Here is a 24,270-nt window from a genome sequence, read left to right as displayed (position 1 = left end):
CTCTCCCTCTGCTCCAACTGCCCCAGAGAACATTTCTATATGTAAAAGCCTGAAGGCCAGAGATCGAGTTGCCTTTAGGGATAAGGGAAAGTTATCCCTAGAGTTTAGTGGGGAGGGGGTGTGACAGCTCAGGCAGGGCCTGGAGACCAGGGTGGAGACTTCTCTCAGGCTGGCTCGTTGGGGCCTCTGGTATTAGGGATGCAGCTGGACCAGGGCGTTAAAACAGTGAATGTGGATAACCCATGGGAATTGTCAACAGCTGCACCACTCAGTTTGCCAAGCAGGATGTTTCAGAAGCCAGCACTAAATGGAGCTCGGCAGATACTACAATCCTCATCTGTAGAGTAAGACGTACTTTGAGTAAGTACAGAAGTGAGCATTATCTTAATCATTTGTAAATGGTAAATATGCAGGAAAAAATGTTAAGCTTAGATGTAAAGATGAGCTTTGACTAAGTTCGTAGAGCTTACAGTTGTAGCTGATGTTGCAAAAATGAACAGCATTCTTGAACTATAATCAACCGGACGAGACAGAAGGAGATACAGGACTCTGAAAAAAAATTGTTAATTACATTTAGACTTTAACTTAGTGAGAGGTTATCAAAACAAGAGACCTGTTTTACTCTCCATAGAAAAAGTCATTAGACATCCCAAACACAGCCCTGAAGGGCTATCTCCTTTAAAGGGTGCTTAATTTTTTCTTGAGTTCCTTCACAGCTAAAGAAGATAATAAAGACAATAAATGTCAAGCGTCAGTCCGCTCATCTATGAAATGGCTAGTCAACCTCCCAAAACGTATATTCTTTCTAGTTAAGGAATTAATACAAATCATACTAACCATAGCTGCAAAGTACATTGAACACTACACATGGAAACTTCAGGTTTAGTTCACAGGACCTTGTTAGTGGCACGTTTTAACCTCTGGACTCAGGGCTGACTGGCCCCCTCCAGAGAAGGGCAAGACAATCAGGTGTACTGGAAGGGGAGGGGGATGGAGATTCCAGGGGGAAAAGGCAGGAAGTTATGAAATTGGCATGAAGTACCCTTTGGGATCTCCTTCTTGGGGTTCTCTCTCTCGCTCTCTCTCTCCCTGAACTGTTTCCCTCTAAGCCTGTCCAGGTGGCTGGTTCAGTCAGATGCTCCAGGAGCTACCTCTTGCTTAGACAAAGGTGTCCCTGCCCTTAAAGGACTAAGCAAGGACGAAGGGGTGACCAGAGGAAAGAAGGGCATGGAGGGGATACTAGGCCAGTTCTCCCCAAACCAGGAAAAATTCTTTTCCAGTGTTTATCTTTCCACATCCTCTCTCACCATCAGATCTCCAGGGCCAATGCAGGGTGTAGGGCTTCATGAGTGAGCTGAGCTACTTGGGTCCAGACCAGAATGGCAAAAAGCTGGGATGCATGCTACCACTCCCTTTCCCATGCCTATGCCAAGCATCATTAATAGATTACCACATTTTCTGATTTGAGCACAGATATATTCTTCTCAAGAGAGCAAGCCATGACTAGTCAGACTTAGCACAGAACGTAACACCAATGTGCCTTTCTAGGTCTCAGTCTTAGGTTAGAAGGGAAAAAGAAATCCTGGTTGCCTATATCTGAACCAGCCTAGCTCCCCAGGGAGAGAGAATACACAGGGGTCTGGGGCAGAGTCCTAGCTACAGAAGAGTTTTCCTTTGCTCAATGTACATTCTCTGCTAAAGGTGTGCTAGTAGGAACTCACTGAGGGTTCAGAAACTCTGGATCTTGGTTGTTTTTTATTTATTCCACTGGAGATACTTAACACACTCACAGCCATATATCAATGAACTGATTCTTCTCAGAGGTTCTGATCCGAGTTATACCAAGAAAGTCCAATGTCTAACACATTCATTGGTAAGATTCCTACTAGGCAACAGGATGTAGACAAACATAAGTACAGGAAGAATACCTTCGTAGTGCTTCATCTTCCTGAAGTTCAAATAATTCTGATGGTGTCTTTGAAAAAGTGAAAGAAAAAAAAGTTAAAAATTGAAGAAAGTTGGTTGACTGTATAAGCTTATGAAAGTCTATTAGATGAAAAAACCCAATATACAAAATTATATTTAGAGGAGGAGGTGTAGCTCAGTGGTAGAGTGCACGCTGAGCATACATGAGGCCCTGGGTTCAACTCCCAGCACCTCCATGTTTGATGACAGCAAAAAAAAAAAAAAAAAGATTTATAAAAAAATTTTTATTTACAGACAGGGAATTACAGTGTAATTCATTACTTTATGAGAAGATTCTTGCTTTAAAAAATGGAATTACTCACATTCATTCAGTCAACAAATATGTACTGAGCACTTACCATGCACCAGGCATTTGCCTGAGTGAATAAAACAAATATTCCTGTCCTCCTGGAGCTTACATTCATTGGATAATTTTTAAAAAGAAAGGACTCCATGAATTTTATGAGTTATCTCTTAATTCAGTATATATTTATGGGGACTTACAAAGAAATGTATTAGGTGCTATATGTATAAACACAGTTCCTGGTCTCAAGGGGCTTTCAGTTTAGTGCTCCAGGTTTATGCATAAGTTAAAACATGTGGGTTTGAGTCAAACACAGATTCTACGTGGCCTGGATATGCTTCTTAGTCCTCTGTTTCCACTGATACACAGTCCTTGCTCTTGGTAAATACTCAAAAAATACTTGTTAAAGTGAACGCCAAGTAATATAAAAACCACTAGTTGAAAATCTAATGTCATGTTAGTTATACTATTTGTTTAAAAATGGATTTTTTTCCCCAAGGATATCTGCCTAGGTGGATAGAGGAATTATAGAATCTCCCTCATTAAATTCTGCCTGAAAACTCAGAAGAAACAATTCCGAAGATTCTGCGTTTGGATTGCCGAATCCCATCATAAATTCAGATGTTAATATTATTTCTAAAAAACTGATGCTATGTATTCTCATATCTGAAGAGAACACACCCCCTATAGAGTACGCTGCTAAGACTCCATAACCTCAATCTAATCATGAGAAACATCAGTAAACCCAGAACGAGACATTTTATAAACCAAATGGCCTGCACCCTTCGAAAATGTCCAGGTCCCGCCACAGATAAAACAGATTCAGGTAAGAATCATCAGTAGAGTCTAAATCAAGGCACATGTGTGGTGCAGGGGGGAATCTGAAGCACAGAATATTTCACTGTCTCAAAACGTCTCCCCTAATAATTATAAAAGGAGACGTAGTAATTATGTGGTACAGAAATGGACAACAGCATTACCAAATTAGCTAAATTAACATCCCTATTAGGGCAAAGAGACATCGTGTGCCCCCAGATGTCAGACCCTGGGCAAGACACACAATCACTCAGGTAATACTCTATCCAAAATGCGTAACTCCAATCTTATCATGAGGACACAGACAAGCCCAAGTTGAGGGGCAAAATAACGGGCCTAAACTGTTCAAAAATGTCAGTGTCATGAAAGACAGAAAAGTTATGGAGCTGTTCTAGAGTAAAAGAGATTAGAGACATGACAAATAAATGCAACACATAATCCTGGATTAGATTCTGGTCCCAGAGGAGAAAACTGCTGTAAGGAACATTGTTGGCAAAACTGGTTAAATTAAAAAAAACAAAAACAAAAACAAAAAAACTGGTTAACCTGTAACATGGACCATAAATTCAGGTGTACATAATATATATATGTATTTTCCAATATTGTATCAATACTAAATTATCTGATTTTGATAATTATACTGTGGTTAAGAGAAAATCCTTGTTCTTCGAACTACAAACTTAATTCTTAAGGGGTAAAGGGGCATGACACATGTAATTTACTCTCAAATGGTTCAGAAAAATGTTATGTGTAAATATATTATAGGGAGAGTGATGAAGCAGATGTGGCAAAATGTTAAAAACTGATAGATCTGGGCGAAGGGTATACAGGGAATTCTTTTATACTATTCTTGCAACTTTTCTGTACCTTTAAAATTATTTCAAAATAAAAAAATAAAATAATCACATGAATCTGAGTCTAAGAATAGGCCACTTCTTTTATACAAGAATTCATCTGAAATTCATCTGAAATTAATTTAATTCATCAATTAAAAGGTAGAATGTATCAACTATACTTCAATTAAAAAAACATTGGCAAGTTAAAAAAAAAGGTAGAATAGCAGCAAAACAACATTTAAAGGAAAAGAAAATGTAAACAACCCCACTGAAACTCATCGGACAACAGAAGACATTAAAATGCTCGAATGCTCCTTCTAACATTCCGTGCTCCTAATTAGAAGTCGTATCATTGCAAGACAAATAATTAGCCTTTGAGAAGGAGCCATCAGCTCATACTCAACAACAGACATGCTCAGAACAAGCACTTACTTCACCAGGTTTCGCAGACGGGCACAGCCATTTTTCCAACAACATGTCCCAGACTTTCTCCAAATTAATTTCATTGACTTCAGCTATTTCTTTGGCAGCCGCGTGAATATCTAAGATATTAAAGGCAAAGAATTAAAGAAAGAAAACCTCAGGTTTTCAATGCAAGATACCTGGGAATCAAAAGGATAGGTCTCCTTGGACAAAAAGATAAAAAGGGTTTTGCCCTCACCAGGATAATCTTTGCCAGATGAATTCTGAATTCTTTGATTTATGCTGGGATGTTCGTACAGACTGACAATGAGATGTGCTGGTTTCCCGATCATTCGTAAGTACTCTGCAGTGTTCAGCTTGTGGGCTATGAGCACAGCTTCCGTGCCTGATCGCCGGTACTGAATATGAAGCTTCTTCAACAGAGCTTCAGCTTTTTCACGTGTTTCATCCTTTTAAAAAAATTCCAAGCAAAAAGAAACTCTTGTTTTCTAAATCGCAAGTGAGCCTAAGAATCCAGCTTTATCAGTCAAGGTCCCTCTCTGCCTTAGTTGCACCTCTAAGTGTCTACACCAAGCCTCATCTTCTTTTTCCAGTTTAGGCATCCAACCCTTGAAAACACCTATCACCGGGGCAGGATGAGAAGGGATGCTAGGGGAGCACAATTTAAATTAAAAAGAGGGCTTCCCTGGTGGCGCAGTGGTTCAGAGTTCGTCTGCCTATGCAGGGGACGTGGGTTCATGGCCCGGTCTGGGAAGATCCCACACGCCACGGAGCGGCTGGGCCCGTGAGCCATGGCCGCTGAGCCTGCGCTCCGCAACGGGAGAGGCCACAATAGTGAGAGGCCCGCGTACTGCAAAAAAAAAAAAAAAAAAAAAAAAAAGAAAGCAGAGCCTGTACCCCAAGGTTCATAGCTGCACTTACAGTAGCCAAGATATGGAAGCAACTTAAGTGTTCATTGACAGATGAATGGAAAAAGAAGATACGGTATATACATATATATAAAGGAATATTACTCAGTCATGAGAAAGAATGAAATTTGCAACAACATGGATAGACCTGTAGGGTATGTATTATGCTTAGTGAAATAAGTCAGACAGAGAAAGACAAACACTGTATGTTACCACTTACATGTGGAATCTAAAAAATAAAACAAACAGATGCATATAACAAAACAGACTCACAGATAGAGAAGAAACTAGTGGTTACCAGTGGGGAGAGGGAAGGCGAGAGGGGCAATATAGGGATAGGGGAATAAGTACAAACTACTATGTATAAAATAAACAAGCTGCAAGGATATATTTTACAGCACACGGAGTATAGCCAATATTTTATAATAACTATAAATGAAGTATAACCTATAAATATTTTGAATCACTATGTTGTACACCTGAAACTAATATAATATTGTAAATCAGCTACCCTTTCATTTAAAAAAAAAAAGAGGCGCCTTCAATCTTACAGTTCAGACACACCTGAGATGGGATATTCTGAAGCCACCTCTCAGCTAAATACAGGCAGAATTTCAAACTGGACATCTTGAAGGAACCTAGAGAGATAAAAGATTTATAAGCAAATCGTAGTCCTTTCAAGACAATGTATTTCAGTCAAATTAGCCAGTTTTTTAAAACAATGACAGGAAGCATACTCATAGTAAAAAACAATTTAAACAGGCCAGAGGATACAAAGTAGGAAGTGCAAGTCCACAGAGGCCTTCAGTTTCTATTCCTATCCCCTAGATCCTTACATTCCTCCAGAAGTTTTCTGTGTATGTTTGTGTATGCACGCACATGTGCTCAAGCACGTTAAAATGGGATAAGATCATACATGTAGTACAGTTTGCTGTTCTCACTTAATATATATCTTGGATATATTTCCAAATCAACCACATAGAATTCCATTCTATGAATACACTATTTTTTTAACCAGTTCCTGACAAACGAGCATTTAAAAAAATCAGTTATTTTCTTTTTTTTTTGCGATACGCGGTCCTCTCACTGTTGTGGCCTCTCCCGTTGCGGAGCACAGGTTCCGGATGCGCAGGCTCAGCGGCCATGGCTCTTGGGCGCAGCCGCTCTGCGGCATGTGGGATCTTCCCGGACCGGGGCACGAACCCGTGTCCCCTGCATTGGCAGGCGGACTCTCAACCACTGTGCCACCAGGGAAGCCCAGTTATTTTCAACTTTTGTTACAACCAAAAACATGGCAATAAGTGCCTGTGTTTGTGTATTTTTTTGATCATGCAACAATGTCTAAGGATTCATTACTGGAAGTATGTATGATTGGATATGAGGAAGTATTAATCTATATTCAAGCTGAGCAATGCCTATGTCTCTGCGGCCTGGGCAAGCAGCATGGTGTCTTGCTTGGTTCCTCTCTAATGTACAGCAGTGCCGCAAGTGAGGAGAGGGGGCACATACATTTCTAAGCTATCATACTGTTTCTCCTTAAAGATGAGAAAGGAGTACATTTTTTTACGAGTTCCAAAAACAACACAGCCGACCATTTTAAGCCCAATTAAAGGAAGAATCCATACCTTCTGGGACATCCTGGGCTAGACTGATGGCAATGGCTACAGCCCACTCCGGGTTAACGATAGATAACAAGTAGGATTCGATGGTTTGAGTGATCTTAGTTATCTCCTTGTTAATCAGTGTCGAGGATTTAGCTTGTGTTAACTGCAGGAGCTTAGGCTTCAGTTTTTTTTCAAAAACGTGTTTGGCCGTAGACACGTACAGAGTGTCCAAAGAGAACTTCAAAGACAGGAAAAATTAAGGCTGACTTACATGCTCCCCTTTAAATGCTGAAAACAGCATAAAATCTTTCTACACAGGGTCTGAATGAATTACAGAATAAAGATAAGACTTTTATGAGTTTTAACCCATTACCTTCATTAACTTAGAAATTAAGAGCAATGTTGGGAAGGATTCTTCACTGAGTTCCGTAGCTAGAAAGGAAACAAAGATAGTATGATTTACCTAAGAAAAGGGTTTTGGCTATTCGGTACAATTCATAAGAAGTTAATGAACATACAGAGAATTTTCCAGAAGCTCTGTGCTGTGCCGAAGAATATTAGGTGAAAAGGCAGTCTAGTTTGGGCAGCTGATGGCAAAGTTATTACGTGCTCCAACATATACTGATATTCTAGGTCCACTGGAGGAGAAATTCTTCTGTATGACTTCAAATGTTTCAGAAGACTCAATGCCTACATTAAATTAAAAAAGTATTTTCCTGTGAGGTTAAACCCATCATTAAGTGTTTTAAAATCATCTAATTCTATACTATCATAGGGTTCCATTCCTGGGACAGTCTCATATTCATAAAGATGATCAAAACCTTTCATAGTTTTACCTTCAAAACTATTATGCTATTCTTCTAAACCATAACTTTTGTGATCATTAAAGAAATTATACTAGGAGAAACCGGCGGAACCCTGTTGTTGGTGGGATGTTTTATAAACCAGAGTTTGGAAGTTCTCTACTCTCTTCAAATAGTTTTAGATATACCTCAAAAATACTTGATTTCACTTTAAATACATAGGCAGTAGATCTAAAATTAATCCTCTATATTCTCTCTTAAGTTTACATCTTATATTCTGGGGGCTTGTACAACTTTTTTTTTTTTGGCCGTGCCACACGACTTGCATGTGGGCAATCTTAATTCCCTGATCAGGGATTGAACCCAGGCCCTCGGCAATGAAATAGACACATCCTAACCACTGGACCGCCAGGGAAGTCCCTGGGGCTTATATAACTTTTTGAATCAACCCATTTTCTTTTAATTTTTAAAATCCAATTTTAAAATATATGTAAGCTCCTATGACCATATTTGTAAAACACTAGAAGTTACTGAGTACTAAAATAGAATTTAGTCCAGGACCTACCTACTAATATAGAAAGCTAAATTTGACTCCGGGTCTTACATGCTTTGATTTTTTTTTTTTTTTTTTTTTGCCAGATGACAAATATTTTTGCCTTAATTCTTCTAAATCAGTCTTTTCGTGACTTTGTACTCTTGGCCAGATTTAAATTGCCTCAGTAGGGCAAAAACTGGATTAAGATAAAACATGGAGAGCACAAAAACTCTTTCTACTTCTGTATCCCTTTTAAAGAAAAGGAAATAGAGTAAAAACTACAGTTTAAAGGGAGCTCAGAGGACAGTCCAGAAAGACACTAGATAACAGTAATTTTTTTAAATGGTCCAAATAAAAACATAATTTTAAAATCTATAATATATTTGTTATACCTGATTAATATTAATGTTGGTTATCTTTTCATCAGCTCTTTCTATGACTTTCAGGACGACTTCAATCATCTCATAGTCATAGGGATCCAACTGTATAAAAACAAAAATATGTCAAAACTGGAGAAGACGTTGCCAGGCTCGTTGATGGTTTTATGCAGTTATGTTCATCAGCAGAGATTACAAATATAACAGCTCAGTGCACTACAATATTAAGTTAGATTATTCTTTAAAAAATGAACATTTTCTCATCTCTAAAATTAACTATTAGAATAAACATACATCTTTAGAATGTCTCAAAAGCTGTTTTTTAAGAAACCTGTATGAGGCAATGTCATTTCAATACAGAGAAATGTTCTTAAGGTACTAAAAACCTAGAAAGATAAACATATTAAAATTTTATAAGACTTAAAAAAAATTTATTTATTTATTTATTTTTGGCTGTGTTGGGTCTTCATTGCCGTGCACGGGCTTTCTCTAATTGTGGTGAGCAGGGGCTACTCTTTGTTGCGGTGCGGGGGCTTCTCATCGTGGTGGTTTCGCTTGTTGCAGAGCATGGGCTCTAGGTGTGCAGGCTTCAGTAGTTGTGGCACATGGGCTCAGAAGTTGTGGCTCGTGGGCTCTAGAGCACAGACTCAGTAGTTGTGGTGCACGGGCTTAGCTGCTCTGCGGCATGTGGGATCTTCCCAGACCAGGGCTCGAACCTGTGTCTCCAGCATTGGCAGGCAGATTCTTAACCACTGCGCCACCAGGGAAGTCCGAATAATTTTATAAGGTTTTTAAATTAAAATTCTTTCTTCCATTTATGATGGGAAAATTAGAACAGGAGAAATTTGACCTTTTCTTGGAAATGACATAACTAAAAGTGTGGGCCTCCAAGCAAAACCTTTTCAAAGGATTTCATTCCAGCTATAACCATATATTAAGATACAAGAAATAGCTGGGTGGCATCTATATATGTTTATAAAAAGAAAGGAAATATTCTCTTTGTTCTGTTTCTGCCCACATACCATTACTTTAAAAAAAAAATTTTAAATGCCAACTAAATTCACGTGAATAATAACATCGAACAAAGTGGGAAGATGATCTCTTTAGTACCTAGAAATTTTGAGCAAGTCTATTATAATTTTTGGCTGAATTACAAGCAAAACATAAAACTGAAGTATTATAATTTTAGTCTTATAAGTTTATTTCCCCTTCTATCCACCTTCACTCCCCCATCAAACTACCCCTTGACCTAAAAGTTCCAATTCTCAGAAGATCTCCTAAAAAATAATCAAAGAGGGCAAATGTGTGTTTGAAGATATTCATTTTAACAACTTATAATAATGAAATTTACAAAAAATTTAAATGTCCTTTCATAAAGGCCTGGTTAAATACAGGATGTTTCATCCACATAGTGGAATAATAAATATGTATCTGTCAAAAATGAGAGAGACGTCTATGCATTGACATGTAACGACAATATGTTAAATGAAAAAAGAGAGTGACAGGATAGTATATTTAGTCTAAGATATTTACCAAATTATTAACATTTTCATCTGTGGGAGTGGGGTTGTAGGGAAATTTCACTTTTTGATTTATACCTTTCTCTCTAGTTTGATCTTTTTCAAAGAATGTGTGCTATTTTTAAAAATCTGGGGAAAAGGGCTATTTTTATTTTGGAGGAAAAAAAGACAGGAAACGTGCCGTATTAAAGTATAATAAAAATACAGAAATCTAAAATTTTTTGAAAATTAATAGTTTACAAAAAATATAGGACTTACATTTTCAATTTGTTACTATAGATATCTGATTAATTAAGGGTAGGAGGGATGCTTGAAACGACCCAATGCATTCATTTCACCATTCATCTACCTTATGCAGTATTCCACTAAGACTGATGACCAAATCTTTTGTGCTTGTCAGTAAAGGAACCATTTCGATGGCTTTGGCCAGGAGTTTGGAACGCTGCTCCTTTGTGGATTCCGTGCTTGTGTCTCCCTGGCTCTGGCTGGCATTAGTGTTGTGGAGGAGTGTTTCAATGAACAGCTGAAGAGCTGCATCCGAGTCCAACTGAAATGTGCTGAAATAAATATTCAATTACACATGAATGTCCCAAAATGCATGCATTTCTACAGAAATTTCTCACAGAAATTTCTCACAGAAGTTTCTCACAGAAAACTTAGGTATGAGCTCCCACCACTGAAATCTAACCCTTCCATTGTCAAGTGTCATAGCCAGACCATCTACTTGTTTTCAAAGTTAATTCTTGCTTTTAAAAATATCAGATATTCTTGGTGGGCATATAAACAGGCACAATCTTGGAGGGAAATTTGTAATAAAGTTGAAAATATATATTTATGTCCTTTAATAGAGAAATTCCACTTTCATACACTTCACAAAAGTAGCAAAGATACACATATAGGATGTCCTGTAACAACTGCTTGTAATATTTAAAAATTGGAAACAAATACTCATCAATAGGAGGCTGGTTAAATAACTTATTCAAAGGAATACCATAGGATTCAACAGATATGAGGAAGAGCTATATGTCCTAATCTGAGAAGACATTATTTTGTTAAGTGAAGGATACATGCTATAAGATAATGTACAATTCTATTTTTCATAAACTTTTAAAAATGCATGTTAGTAAATGCATACGGAAAAAAAAAAAAAAGAACAATATAGGCCAAACTCTTAACAGTGATTATCCCTGATGGATGGAATTATGTGGGACTTTGATTTTAATATGTTCCACCTGAATTGGAAAAAGTAGTACATTTAAAAATTAAGAATCAGGTTAGTATAGACAAATCGACAACTGAAATGCCTTCTAAGCCCTATTAATAAGATAGGGATAGTTTAATCTGTTATACAGAATAACTGAAATCTCAAGAAGAGCTTTACATACAATAATTTTAAAGTCATTCCCTGAAATTGTAAAGGTCACCTAAATTTATTCAGTGGGACTGCCTGAGGCAAGACGGTCACTATCACACAAGTAAAAATCAACAATGCCATATGTAAGCACAACGATTGTGAAATGAGCCTGACATAATTATAGCTATTTCAATTTCAGAAAAGGGGTCACGCCATAAAACAACAGACAAAAATCTACCAGGAGTTCAAATTAATAAAGAAGACGGAGTGTGCGTACCTCATTCTGGATTTGTAGCACTCCAAACTGAAGAATGGCATAGTTTTGTTATATCAGAGTGCAGGTAGGTCACAGCTAGTTAGAGCTACGAGCAGCCTATGGTCCCTGACTTGCAGGTTCAGGATGGTGACAGCCAGGGACATTACTCCCCACCATCCACAAGGACAAAGAACTAGATCCCTGTCTGGTGAGGAAATGCACTAAGCAGCCTCATTATCGAGAACTGAGATTCCACCCATCTGTCACAAACTGCATAAGGATTACAGCACCCTTGGTATTTTAGGAGCAGTACTTATTATCTGACCTTGAGCAGGGCACCTAATATGGGTTTGTTTTCTCATACATAAATTGGTTATAATATACAATAAAAAGTAAACGTGATGATGTGTGGGAAACCACTTTGAAACTAATAATGGGCCAGCAAATTTAATATCTAAATTTATCAGATAAAAACAACTGAGATATAAATTATAAATCATTTGATCCTCCTCATCACAGTAAGCTGTATCTATAAATAACATTTGGTCTCAGTTTTTTAAAGTTATTAAAAAAAAATTCTCCCTAAATCATACTTTTCACCAATTTTTAATTTAAGATCAACTTGCCCCTAACTTGACCTGATTTAGAAGTTTACTTGCTCAGAATATTCCCAAACTTCCCTTATCATGTGAATCGTCTGGAGATTCTATTAAGACCAGTTTCCTGGGCCTCAGCCCAGACCTGCCGAGTCAGAACCAATATAGAGGGACCCAGGAATCTGTATTTTTAATCAAGTGCCCCACGTGATGCTTATCATGAGGCAAGTTGAGGAAACACCAAAGAGTGAATTAAAAAGGTGATATCATAAGAGAATTTAATCTGGTTTGGACTTATTCAGTTTGAGGTTGAGCAAAAGAAAACATCAGAGGTCACGGGCCACATGTAATAATCACTGTTATCACTGTGTTCTCACATTAGCATTACCGGTTTGTTAAGCTAACAGCAAAAATACCAATGAAATTTAAAGAATTACCTGCAATATTCCAGAATGAGGCTTGTATCCATATCTATATTCTCCACAAGAGCTTTAATGAGGTCTTTCTTGGTGAGAAAATGTTGCCTAAAAACTGGCTGGAAAGAAATCTAGAAATAAAAAGAGCAAAACAAAAACCCTGCTAAACTGAAATGTATCAGACTAAGGGCACTGTTGTGACCTGCCCTTTTACTATCCATTTTTTTAGAGAAGCATTTTTCTATAGCTTCTTCAACTTTTATTTTTATCATACTACCCAACTCGACCATCACTCTGAAATTTCAGGTATATTTGGCTAGAGGTCCAAAATCTCTCTTAGTCACACTAACCCCTGGCTCTTCAGTAAAGTTTGGTAGTTAGCAACAAACAGTCCCATTACTGCATAGGAACGAGGCGTCAAAACATATACCATTTCTACAATGGTTACATTCCTGATATGTCAACTATTTGCAAATAAAATAAAATGTTTTACATTCATGGTAAAGAAAACAGGATTTTGTTGGTTTGTTTTTGCAAAGTGAAAAATAAGGGCCACTTACTTCTCCCTGGTAGGAGTTGCTGAAGCTTAGTACAATGTATATACATTTTAATATTATCTTTAAACAAATAGCACACAAAAAAGTATGAGGCTAAAGGGTAGGCCTGGAATACCTTAAATGTTAATTAGTACTAGATACATTCCTATAATGAGAAGGCTAAGCAGATGAAATGTCAAGCCTCTTCTAATTTCTTTAAAAATATAGCAAAAAGAAAATGAGGCAAAAGGTCCTTATTTCTTTGAAAGCACCAATGCGTGTAATAACTAACTAAAACTTATAAGTCAGTTTATATATAGCCTCTCCAAAAGTAAAGGATAATGAGTTCTTTGTTTTAAATTTTCCAACTGGAAATAGATGAAACTTCATGGCACTTGAAGAATACTCACACCAAGTTTACTAAGACGAATGCCCCACCGGGAATCAGTACTGAGTTCACAGAACTTAAGCTCCATTTCTATTTCCTGATAGAGACTGGCCAGCTGAGAGCCCACCAGAGATATTGCCTAAAAAATTAAAATAGAATTAAAATTGAATTGCAAATAGAAAATGTTCTAATACCCTTTATACGAAACCCAACAATAAAAACCATAATCTTTCTTTATGATAACAGCTGGAATGTTACATGTTGCTTCATACACCGTCATTACTTGTATTAATAATAATACTTAGGTAATTCGGCTTTTAGTGTGATGCCATAAATTTAGTCTGGATTTCTTTCATAAGAAAAGGTCAAATTTGAGCTATCCTGCACATAAAATGCCCACAAAGGGCAAATTTTGAAACAAACAATATCAAAGACAAGTTTTGCATCCGTTAAACTTGTCCTACAAAGAAGAACTGGCTCATGGGTCTAAGATTTCCAGTACACTAGAGTAAGCATAAGCAGTGAGGTTCTCTGGCTGAATACAGATTTAAGAAATAAAAAATGTAATCCTCTGGGTTGAGCAATGCTTAGGACCTGCATATACATTCCCTGGTGTGTTGCCAGTTAAGGAAAAGCTGGTAGAAACCATGTGTGTTAGCTTGACGTTTCTTTTGCTAAATCTTTAAGATCTGGTGGCAAAGCCAATTTTACTTCTTCCCTTAAATCTTCAATATTTCAAGAACTGAAGGTGTGCTTCCTTAGGTCATACCAATATTTTGTCGTAATTCTGCCATGCTTTATCTATGAGCTTCCATATATTTTCAAAGACTTCTTTTTGTGGTAAGAGAGTGCAGTACCCCAATGCCAAGTTGAGGTCCACCAGGCGACAATTAAATACCTGTGGGAAGAAAGCATCCAGAGAAGCAAATTCCTCACAGTCAAAACAGAATTCAGTCTCTAAAGGCTGATTTGTCACTAAATTTAGTTTTAGGTCCTACGAAAGAACAAGCATTTCATGAAAAGTTATTTATAGTAAAATAGTTCCAACTTGTTTGCTTAGTTTTAATGTCTTTTATCACTATTATAAATTTAAGGAAAGAAACTCTAACAAGTTCTATATGACACAGAACCCTTATCTTCTCTGTATTACTTCTTTTCAAGTCCCCAACATCCCCTCCCCCTCCTCACTCTTATCCTTACTGAAAAATCAGAAGCAGAAGAGAGGGGAGAGAGAGAGAGAGAGAGAGAGAGGGAGAGAGAGAGAGAGAAGAGCTTACCACAAACTAATACTCACTTTGTACAAAAGTGTTGCGGCGTTTCCCCTGATAAACATAATGGCTTTCTCTTTCAATTCCATAACAACATGCTTGGATTTAACTAATGTGGCCTCTCCACACAACTTTTAGAAAAGAACAAAAGAATTCTCAGGTCCACGTCTGTGCATAGTTTTGAAAACTTTTCTTAAATATTAAGGAACTTTGAAAATTCATCATTATATGCAAAAAGTATTGTCATTTAATCTATAATGACAGAAAGCTGGGGCTTGCAGGGGAATTGACTGGGAAAGGGCAAAAAGGAACCTTATAAAATACCCTGTACCTTGATTATGGTGTTGGTGACAAGGTGAATACATTGGTTGATATACTTAAAATACGTGCATTTTAATTTTGAAAGCTATACTTCAATAAAGCTGATTTTTAAAAATATTGGCATTTAGTAAATATGAGTAGAGTAGTAGTAATGAATACAAGACCAGCTTCATCAGCAAGTTATCAACAGATAGTTTGTCTTCTAGAATCTTTTTAATGACGCCGTCGGGTAATAATTATAATTTGGGCCACAGTAAAACAAATAGCAGATCGATAGCAGATTGAACCAATGTGGTCACTGGGCTTGGAGTAAGAGGACTTAACACTGCAACCAAAAGCCTCAGATTATTTACTTTACCTCCCTGAATCTGAGTTTCTTCCTTTGCAAAGTGGAGTCTCTCAGGTTTGTCGTAAAGATTAGGTATGAAAATGTGTGCAAGGGCTTCCCTGGTGGCACAGTGGTTAAGAATCCGCCTGCCAATGCAGGGGACACAGGTTCGAGCCCTGGTCCGGAAAGATCCCACATGCCACGGAGCAACTAAGCCCGTGCACCACAACTACTGAGCCTGCACTCTAGAGCTCGCGTGCCACAACTACTGAGCCCGCGTGCCACAACTACTGAAGACCGCACACCCAGAGCCTATGTTCCACAACAAGAGAAGCCACCACAATGAGAAGCCCACGCACCGCAACAAAGAGTAGCCCCCTGTCACCGCAACCAGAGAAAGCCCACACACAGCAACGAAGACCCAACGCAGCCAAAAATAAAGAAATACAATAAAATAAAATAAAATAAAAAAATAATTTTTTTAAAAAAAGAAAATGTGTGCAAGCACCTTGAACTATACCTGACTTTGTAGATGTTCAACAGACGTTTCCTAAATCTGACAAATTACCAATTTCCTTACAACAAAGCCAAATAGGAAAATGTGGGTTCCAAATTCCTTTGTTTGGCAGTGCTTTTTTTTTTTGCGGTACGCGGGCCTCTCACTGCTGTGGCCTCTTCCGTTGCGGAGCACAGGCTCCGGACGCGCAGGCTCAGCGGTCATGGCTCACAGGCCCAGCCGCTCTGCGGCATGTGGGATCTTCCCAGACCAGGGCACGAACCCGTGTCTCCTGCATCGGCAGGCGGACTCTCAACCACTGCATCACCAGGGAAGCCCTGGCAGTGCTTTTGTATCTGTATTTGCGCAAAGTGAAAGTAGTTGTTCTCGAAACTGTACCTTGTCACTCAAACTGGCATTCATGAAGTTTGACACAGAGTGCTGAAGACAGGTACCAAATGAACCAACTACAAATTTTAGGGCCAGCTCCCATTGGCTAGATTCCTGAAGGTTCTGAAGCAAGGCAGAGATGGAATTGATAATACGTAACATAAGGCTGTCTCCTGTGAAATGATAAAAGTATTTTACTCGAGTACAAGTATTTTAATATTTAGATTTTTTTTAAACAAAGAAATACCATATTTGGAAATTGTTTTCAGGGACGGTCTACTTCTTCAATGCAGGTAATGGTCATAGAATTTATTCTCAAAGTTAGTAAATAAAAGAGTTAACATGAGGCTTGATCTAAACCAGAAAATAGCTAGGTACGTGGATACTGAGGTACTTTGATTGTAACTTGCCTATTTTGAGATGCTTAAATCATTAGCTGAAGAAAACCATTTCTCTACTTGGAAGACCAAATTTATGAACAGATTCATAAAAGTTAACACTATAAGCCAAATGACCCATTTTCCTGACAGTTTGGAAGAGTAACAATGTAACAGTAATAATTAAGAAACTATATTAAGGACATTACATCAGATTCATATTCAGGATTTCAAGGAATTTCTATGTTGGCCTATTTACAAAATCGTAATTCAATGGTTATACGTTTCTGATGTCAAATACCTTCACTGATGGAGCAGTATGGTAAACTTGTAGAATCGAAGGGATATCTCTTGCTTTCTACAAAAGAGAATAAATTCAATAACAATAAGTAAAATAACTCTCTTTTAGAGCACATAGTCCCAGAGATACTTTAATATTGTGCTCGTATCAAATAATGTTCTAAAGCAACCTGTTACTTAAAAAAAAACAAAACCTTTACAGGTCTGGATGTATAGATAAGTGTACATCCAGACCAAGACGCAGAACACTACTAGCATCCAGAAACCGTCCCCTTGCCCACTTCCAGTCTACCCTCCAAGGGTAAACACTACCTTGACTTCCAATAGCATGGCCTCCTTATAGTCCGTCCTTGTACTTTACATAAATGAAATCATACAATACATATTCTTTTGTTCCTCACTTCATTTGTTCAGCATTATGCCTACAAGATTCATCCACGTTACTATGTGTAGTTTCAGTTCCAAACCTCTACCATTTAAACTTGCATGAAGCAGAAGTACACAGAAAAAAGATGACACAAATGAGATTTACCAGCCAGAGGCACAAGTGATGAAATCAATTCATAGATGGCAGGGAGCACCATCTGGGACTCGAGAACTATCCCATCTTCACTGAAGAAGTCACAGTAAGACCACTCCTCATATGGATCTTTATGAGTTCCAAAGGAAGTCTAAATATCAAGTCATACAGAAAAGACACAGATAAGGACACTCCAGGACACAGATTCCTTCTTCACCAAGCAGAATCCAGAATCAGATCTATCAGAGCCAAACACAATGTTGATGGTCAAATACAACCATGTAGTCTGTTTCTTCTGGTCTATGGCTTAAAATAATGCTGCTTTAAGTTAAATTGTTACTCAGGGAACTCCCCGGTGGTCCACTGGTTAGGACTTGGCACTTTCACTGCGGGGGCCAGGTTTGATCCCTGGCAGGGGAAGATCCTGCAAGCCACATGGCCAAAAAACAAAAAAAAAAAACCAAACTGTTACTCTGGACAATGTCCAGAGATGCCTTGTTTGAGGCCCAATGTTTCAAAAGATACTGCAAATTAAAGCCAATAAATATTACTAGAAAAGAGAAGTGGTCTCATGCCCTTAAGTAGTTCTCTGGTCTAGAGTAAGAAAATATGAGAGGTACATTCAGTATTTTTATAAACTATGCAAGTGATTTAAAAGTGGTGTGTAATGGATTGGGTAGGGGTTTTGTTTAAGGAAAAGAAATTCAAAGCAATTTACTTTCATGAGAATTCCGCAGTCATCCATTTGGCACTGTCTGGAAAGCTCTACTGCCATTAAAGTATATTTACAGAGTTCTAAGGCATCTAGCAAAAAATCTGAAAGAAAATGGAGAAAAAAATCATTAAACTAGTATTTCATGTGTTTAGAACAACATAAACAACCTTTAAATAATTACCATTCAAAATTCTAAGGTAGGCCACAAAGCAGAGAGAAAGGTTTCCACATAGCTTTGACTACCCTAAATAATACAGGTCAACATTCTTTTTAAGCTTGACTTGAAAGTAAGATCAGATATGGGGAGGCAAGGAATTTCACAATCTTCTGAAAGCGAATATTGTCAATAGTCAGAAATGACATTGTTAATTTTGGAAATACTTTAAAATAGTAACCCCCATAGAGATTCAATTATAAGTGTCCCCTTTGTGAAAGAAGGATAATGATCGCTTCTCTACCTCAGTGTCCAACTGTAAGGAGACAGCATTAGACAAGTACGAAATGAAGCAGAGAATATAAAACCACGTAGATTATAAATCTTGTCACCTGGACTGCAGATGGTGGCAGCCTGGCATGCTAGATCATGTATCTCAGAAGGAAGATTTAGTCCCTCAGGGATTGCCATTGGAAAGCCATTAGCCAACATCTGACAAAGCTTCTGACACGTCAGGAACAGCAATTTTCCAGTGTTGGTGTTGCAGTGATACTTAAACAAGTCTCTTTGGAAGAAAGGAAGTGTCAGAAGTTAGAGCACTCATATGGAAAGCAGATGGATTTGCCTTTCTTGGATTAATATATAACCACTGGAGCTTCCCTGGTGGCGCAGTAGTTGAGAGTCCACCTGTCGATGCAGGGGACACGGGTTCGTACCCCGGTTCGGGAAGATCCCACATGCCACGGAGTGGCTGGGCCGGTGAGCCATGGCCGCTGAGCCTGCGCGTCCGGAGCCTGTGCTCCGCAACAGGAGAGGCCACAATTGTGAGAGGCCCGCGTACCGCAAAAAAAAAAAAAAAAAAAAAAGTATATATATATATATATATATATATATATATATATAACCACTAACAACATTTACAATGCCTTTAAATGTTTTCAGTGTGCTTCGTTTTTTAACTTGCTTGGGATACCACTAACTATTGCACTGCAAGGTGACCTAAACTCAATGGTTTGGTTACCTAACTACACACGGTTAGTCACACCTCTTGTATGCCATCACTTTCTTTCTTTAAATAAATTTATTTATTTTATTTATTTATTTTTGGCTGTGTTGGGTCTTCGTTGCTGCGTGCGGGCTTTCTCTAGTTGCAGCGTGTGGGGGCTCCTCTTTGTTGCGGTGCACGAGCTTCTCATCACGGTGGCTTCTCTTGTTGTCAAGCACGGGCTCTAGGTGCGCAGGCTTCAGTAGTCGTGGCACGTGGGCTCTAGAGCACAGGCTCAGTAGTCGTGGCGCACGGGCTTAGTCACTCCATGGCATGTGGGATCCTCCCAGACCAGGGCTTGAACCTGTGTCCCCTACGTTGGCAGGCAGATTCTTAACCACAAGTCCCTACGCCACCACTTTCTGACCCAGGCATCCAAAACAGGCTCTCAGGGCGAGAAACCAAGAATCACGTCTGTGGAAGTGAAAGGGTCACCATCCCTATCCTCGTCACCGAAGAAGTAAATGAAGGGCTTCCCTGGTGGCACAGTGGTTGAGAGTCTGCTTGCCAATGCAGGGGACACAGGTTCGTGTCCCGGTCCGGGAAGATCCCACATGCCGCGGAGCGGCTGGGCCCGTGAGCCATGGCTGCTGAGCCTGCATGTCCGGAGCCTGTGCTCCGCAACAGGACAGGCCACAGCAGTGAGAGGCCCACGTACAGCAAAAAAAAAAAAAGAGGTAAATGAAACCAGGGTTCCTTTCTGATGAGCTGCGTGATTTGGGGACCCGGAACTCACCTGCATTTTCTCAGTGCCCCTTCCACGTTCCAGTCGTTCAAGGCCCTCAAGATCATCTTGGCCTCCAGCTCTTGCTGGGACACCTGCAGGGCCAGCACCTGTCGGTGCAGCTTGGACTCGGCGCTCAGCCTGTCCTCCTCGGCAGCCGCAGGCTCTGCTGGCCTCCAGGGTTTGTGTTTAGCCTGTGCGACTTGCTGAGCTTTAATGTGCTGTTCCCGGAGCTCTGCTACCAGGGAACTACTGCTGTAATCTTCAAATGAAAGAAAGACCTCGAAGTTCTCCTATAGCAAGGCAAGCAAGACAAAGCTCCACGTCTGTCCAGTTCATCTGCGGTTGAAAACCATTGGAGTGTCTCGAAACTCTATTTTACCTCTCTCTCTCTCCCTTGTAAATCAAGAATTTAAGACTCTATATTTCAAAAGTAACTTATTATATAAAGGTTGGAAAAGGGGAAAATATCACTTAACCCAGGGCTTTCTCAACTTTGGCACTGCTGACGTCTTTGGGTCTGGTAATTCTGTTGTGGTAATTCTGCCCTAATCCTAACCCTAACCCTAACCCTAACCCTAACCCTAACCCTGAACAGAAGGAGGGAGGGATTAAGTATTAGGTTTGTGCGATTCTACCCTGGTGGCTTGAAGAAGCTAGTTTTGCTCTTTTCTGTAATAACTTCTGGTTAGCTGCTAACACCAGACCTAGAATTAATTTTTCCAACCCAATAAAAGGATCCTGCTGAAGCCCAGGGAAGGACACCAAGAGGTAGTGGGAGTGAGTGAGACCTTCTTCTTTGACGCCACACTTCAGAACAGGGTTTCTCAATCTGCCAGATGATTCTGTGCCGCAGGGGCTGCCTTTGCACAGGAGGATGTTTAGCAGCATCCCTGGCCTCTCCCACTAGACCTGGCACAAGGATTGTTCCATAAATGGTAGCACCATAACTAAACATGACTTTGCTTAGATCTAAACCATTGCTTTAAAGTACCTGTAATTTTCAAATTTAAGAAGACCGCGGAGAAGTTAACTTATGCTGACTCCTGGGTGCTTCACACGAAGACATCTATTGTTTAACACAGAAGATCGCAAACTTTTGGGGTGCAGCACCTCTTTACACTCTTAAAAATTATAGAGGACACCAAAAAACTTTTTAAGGAGATATCTATCAATATTTACCATATCAGAAATTAAACAGAAAAGTTTAAAATACAAGAGCATATAAAAGTGCACATACCATCAGCCTTTAGAGCGATGATGTTACCACATCATGAAGCCTCTGAAAACCCAGTATACTCTCATGCGAGAATATGGATGGAAAGAACAATTTCTTATTTTTGCTATAAATAGAGTTTTAATCTCATGGACTCCCTGAAAGGGTCTCAAGAGACCCTTGGGAGTCCATGGGCCATACTTTGAGAAACAGCAGTACAATAAACTGTGATAAATTATTTCTTCTTTACACACTTTGAGATAATACAGTTGCGAGTTAAATCTGCCGGTGTGTTAATTTCAAGTTTTCACAAAGAGATCCTCACATCTACCCAATATCCTATTTGATGAAACTTATCAGTTAGCCCTGACAGCCCTTCTATTTATAAAATCTTTTCACGTTAGGAAGGCCCTAGAGCCAAAATAAAATAATTAATTTCAAATTTCAAATCTGAAGACAATCAGTTCAAAGTTAACAGCAATTAATTTTCAAGAAAAAGTGAACTGCCTAGAATGAAACTATATAGAAAAAAAAATTAAGACATTAAGAAGTAGACAGTAATCTTCTGGGCCAGTTTCTATAGACAATTTGCTGTCTTTTGCAATATTTTGAGACACTGTGGTGCCTCAGTTTCCTCATCTGTAAAGGAGAATTATAACAGTACCCTCCCTGTGAGGGATCTACTGTGACAAATAACACATGCAAAGCCCCATGTCTAGTACATAGTAAGTACTGAGTAAATGACAGCTACTGTTAGCCATCATTCCGGGCCACCAGAGTTAAATAAATAATCTATAAAGATACCGTAAACCAAAATGGTTTTTTAAAAAGGCATAAACTAGAATACAATTAAAAAACAGAGAACAGTTCCTTAAAAAGTTAAACATAGAATTACCATATGACTCAGCAATTCCTCTCCTGGGTATATACCCAAAGGAATTGAAAGCAGGAAGTTAACAGATATTTGTACATCCATGTTCAATGCAGCATTATTCACAGTAGCCCCAAAGTGGAAACAACCCAAGTGTCCATCAAGAGATAAATAAACAAAAATGTGGTAGAGCCATACAGTGGAATATTATTCAGCCAGAGACAGGAAGGAAGTGCTATACATCCTACAACATGGATGAACATTATACTAAGTAAAAAAAGCTAGACACAAAAGGACAAATGTTTTTATGATTCCACTTTATATGAAATAGGAAAATTCATAGAGATAAAAAGTAGATTTAGAGGTTACGAGTGGCTGCGGGGAGAGAGGAATGGGGAGTTATTGCTTAACAGGTGCCAAGTTTCTGCCTGAAGGGATGAAAAGTAGATACTGGTGATGGTGATGGTTGTACTGCACTGTGAATGGAGTCAATACCACTGAATTGTAAATAGAAAAATGGTTAAAATGGCAAATTCTACATTGTATGTACTTTACCACGATTTAAACAATCAATAATGCAATACACCCAAAACCATTGAATTATACACTTCAAATAGATGAAATGTATGGTATGTGAATTTTATTACATTAAAGCTGCTTTAAAAAAGAGAGACAGAAAGAGGAAAAACCAGTATATCTGAAGTCTCTGAAGGCTAGTGCAGAAGGTTTTAAGAAGGAGGAACTGATCTATGTCAAATGCACTGATGAGTCAAGTAATAATGTTCAACATGGCTTAACATCTTTACCTGTAAGCTAGCAACAGTTTTAAATTGTTTCAAGGTTTCTTCCCATTCATCCTTCTTCTGCAGATTGTCTGTAATTAAATTTTTAAAAGTTATAGCATACATCCAAATTCTGATATCAGAATTTTTAAAAGCTAAAATTTTAATTCGCTTTGTTTTTCCCAAGTCTTCAGTAGTTCTTTTCAGATTCTGATAGAAGACAATTTAAGTACAAAAAGAAATCTAATTATTCTTTCTGAAGGTAGAAAAGAGAAGTTTGTTGGTTACAAAACAAATGGCAATTTTTGTGAAATAAATTCCAGATTTTTTTTTCCCCAAGAGAATTACTTTGTTAATTGTTTTAAATTCAAGGTTAAATGGGTTTTTTCCCAATCATAACCAAGTGGTAAGTGAGCAATGTGAGTAAAAAGTGCAAGGCACCAAAGAAATCTAGTCCAGCATTAAACAGTCACTGAAGCATAGGCACAAATGATGAGTTGATCTTACATGCTTCTGCTCTTACACTACTAATCAAAAGAATAAGGCAAGAAAGCCTTTTCATGAAGTAAAGTGTGCGAGATCAAAAAAGACAATCAGAGGCAGGAAAACTGTGGGTCAGGATGGGAGATGTCACTGATGTCCTCTTCTGAAAAGGATCAGCTTTAGAACTAAACCAAGAGGAGCGAACAGAGATGGAAACTACCTTTCTGAATGTCACACAGTAATTTAAGAATGTCTACTGATGTCTTCGCTACAGACAGTCTCCAGGCCTTGTCCTAAAAAGAAAAATGCAAAATGAAGTCCCTTTCTTGTATTTGCCATTGTATATGTAGTGCATATATAGACAAATAAATAAAAAGCACAGAATCAGAATAAACAATAGATATGGCTTAAGAGTTGAGAGGTCTGTGTTACAGGGAGTTGGGCAGCCAAAGAATGATCATAATTGAATAATATATAATCTAAACATGAAAAATACCCATACGGACTCTTGGATATATGATTTAGAAATACTATAGAATATGCAAATCTCCCAAATCACCTTTCAGATACACCATAATTAACAGGCATTTGGGTTTTGTTTTTTTTAACAGCTTTTACTTATTATTTGAGAAAAAATCTGGAA

At 38.4% G+C, this 24,270-nt stretch overlaps 1 protein-coding gene across 1 annotated transcript in view; it reads right to left on the bottom strand.

The window, feature by feature from the left end:
* Window positions 1-24,270, bottom strand: part of KNTC1 (kinetochore associated 1) — a 66,212-nt gene that overhangs the window by 10,816 nt on the left and 31,126 nt on the right. The window contains exons 31-52 of the mRNA XM_060121113.1: window positions 23,848-23,920; window positions 23,169-23,236; window positions 20,288-20,568; window positions 18,899-19,071; window positions 18,356-18,453; window positions 17,650-17,788; window positions 17,119-17,175; window positions 16,450-16,613; window positions 14,932-15,036; window positions 14,407-14,535; window positions 13,660-13,776; window positions 12,735-12,844; window positions 10,441-10,648; window positions 8,587-8,676; window positions 7,375-7,546; window positions 7,230-7,288; window positions 6,878-7,094; window positions 5,817-5,890; window positions 4,583-4,793; window positions 4,354-4,463; window positions 1,929-1,975; window positions 471-549 (exon numbers count right to left, since the gene is read on the bottom strand). Of these exons, the coding sequence (XP_059977096.1) occupies window positions 471-549; window positions 1,929-1,975; window positions 4,354-4,463; window positions 4,583-4,793; window positions 5,817-5,890; window positions 6,878-7,094; window positions 7,230-7,288; window positions 7,375-7,546; window positions 8,587-8,676; window positions 10,441-10,648; window positions 12,735-12,844; window positions 13,660-13,776; window positions 14,407-14,535; window positions 14,932-15,036; window positions 16,450-16,613; window positions 17,119-17,175; window positions 17,650-17,788; window positions 18,356-18,453; window positions 18,899-19,071; window positions 20,288-20,568; window positions 23,169-23,236; window positions 23,848-23,920 (2,781 nt within the window). The remainder of the gene's footprint in view (window positions 1-470; window positions 550-1,928; window positions 1,976-4,353; window positions 4,464-4,582; window positions 4,794-5,816; window positions 5,891-6,877; window positions 7,095-7,229; window positions 7,289-7,374; window positions 7,547-8,586; window positions 8,677-10,440; window positions 10,649-12,734; window positions 12,845-13,659; window positions 13,777-14,406; window positions 14,536-14,931; window positions 15,037-16,449; window positions 16,614-17,118; window positions 17,176-17,649; window positions 17,789-18,355; window positions 18,454-18,898; window positions 19,072-20,287; window positions 20,569-23,168; window positions 23,237-23,847; window positions 23,921-24,270) is intronic.

This window comes from Lagenorhynchus albirostris, chromosome 14 (genome assembly GCF_949774975.1).
Source record: "Lagenorhynchus albirostris chromosome 14, mLagAlb1.1, whole genome shotgun sequence".
Classification (NCBI taxonomy): domain Eukaryota; kingdom Metazoa; phylum Chordata; class Mammalia; order Artiodactyla; family Delphinidae; genus Lagenorhynchus; species Lagenorhynchus albirostris.
This window is presented reverse-complemented; position numbering and strand designations above follow the sequence as displayed.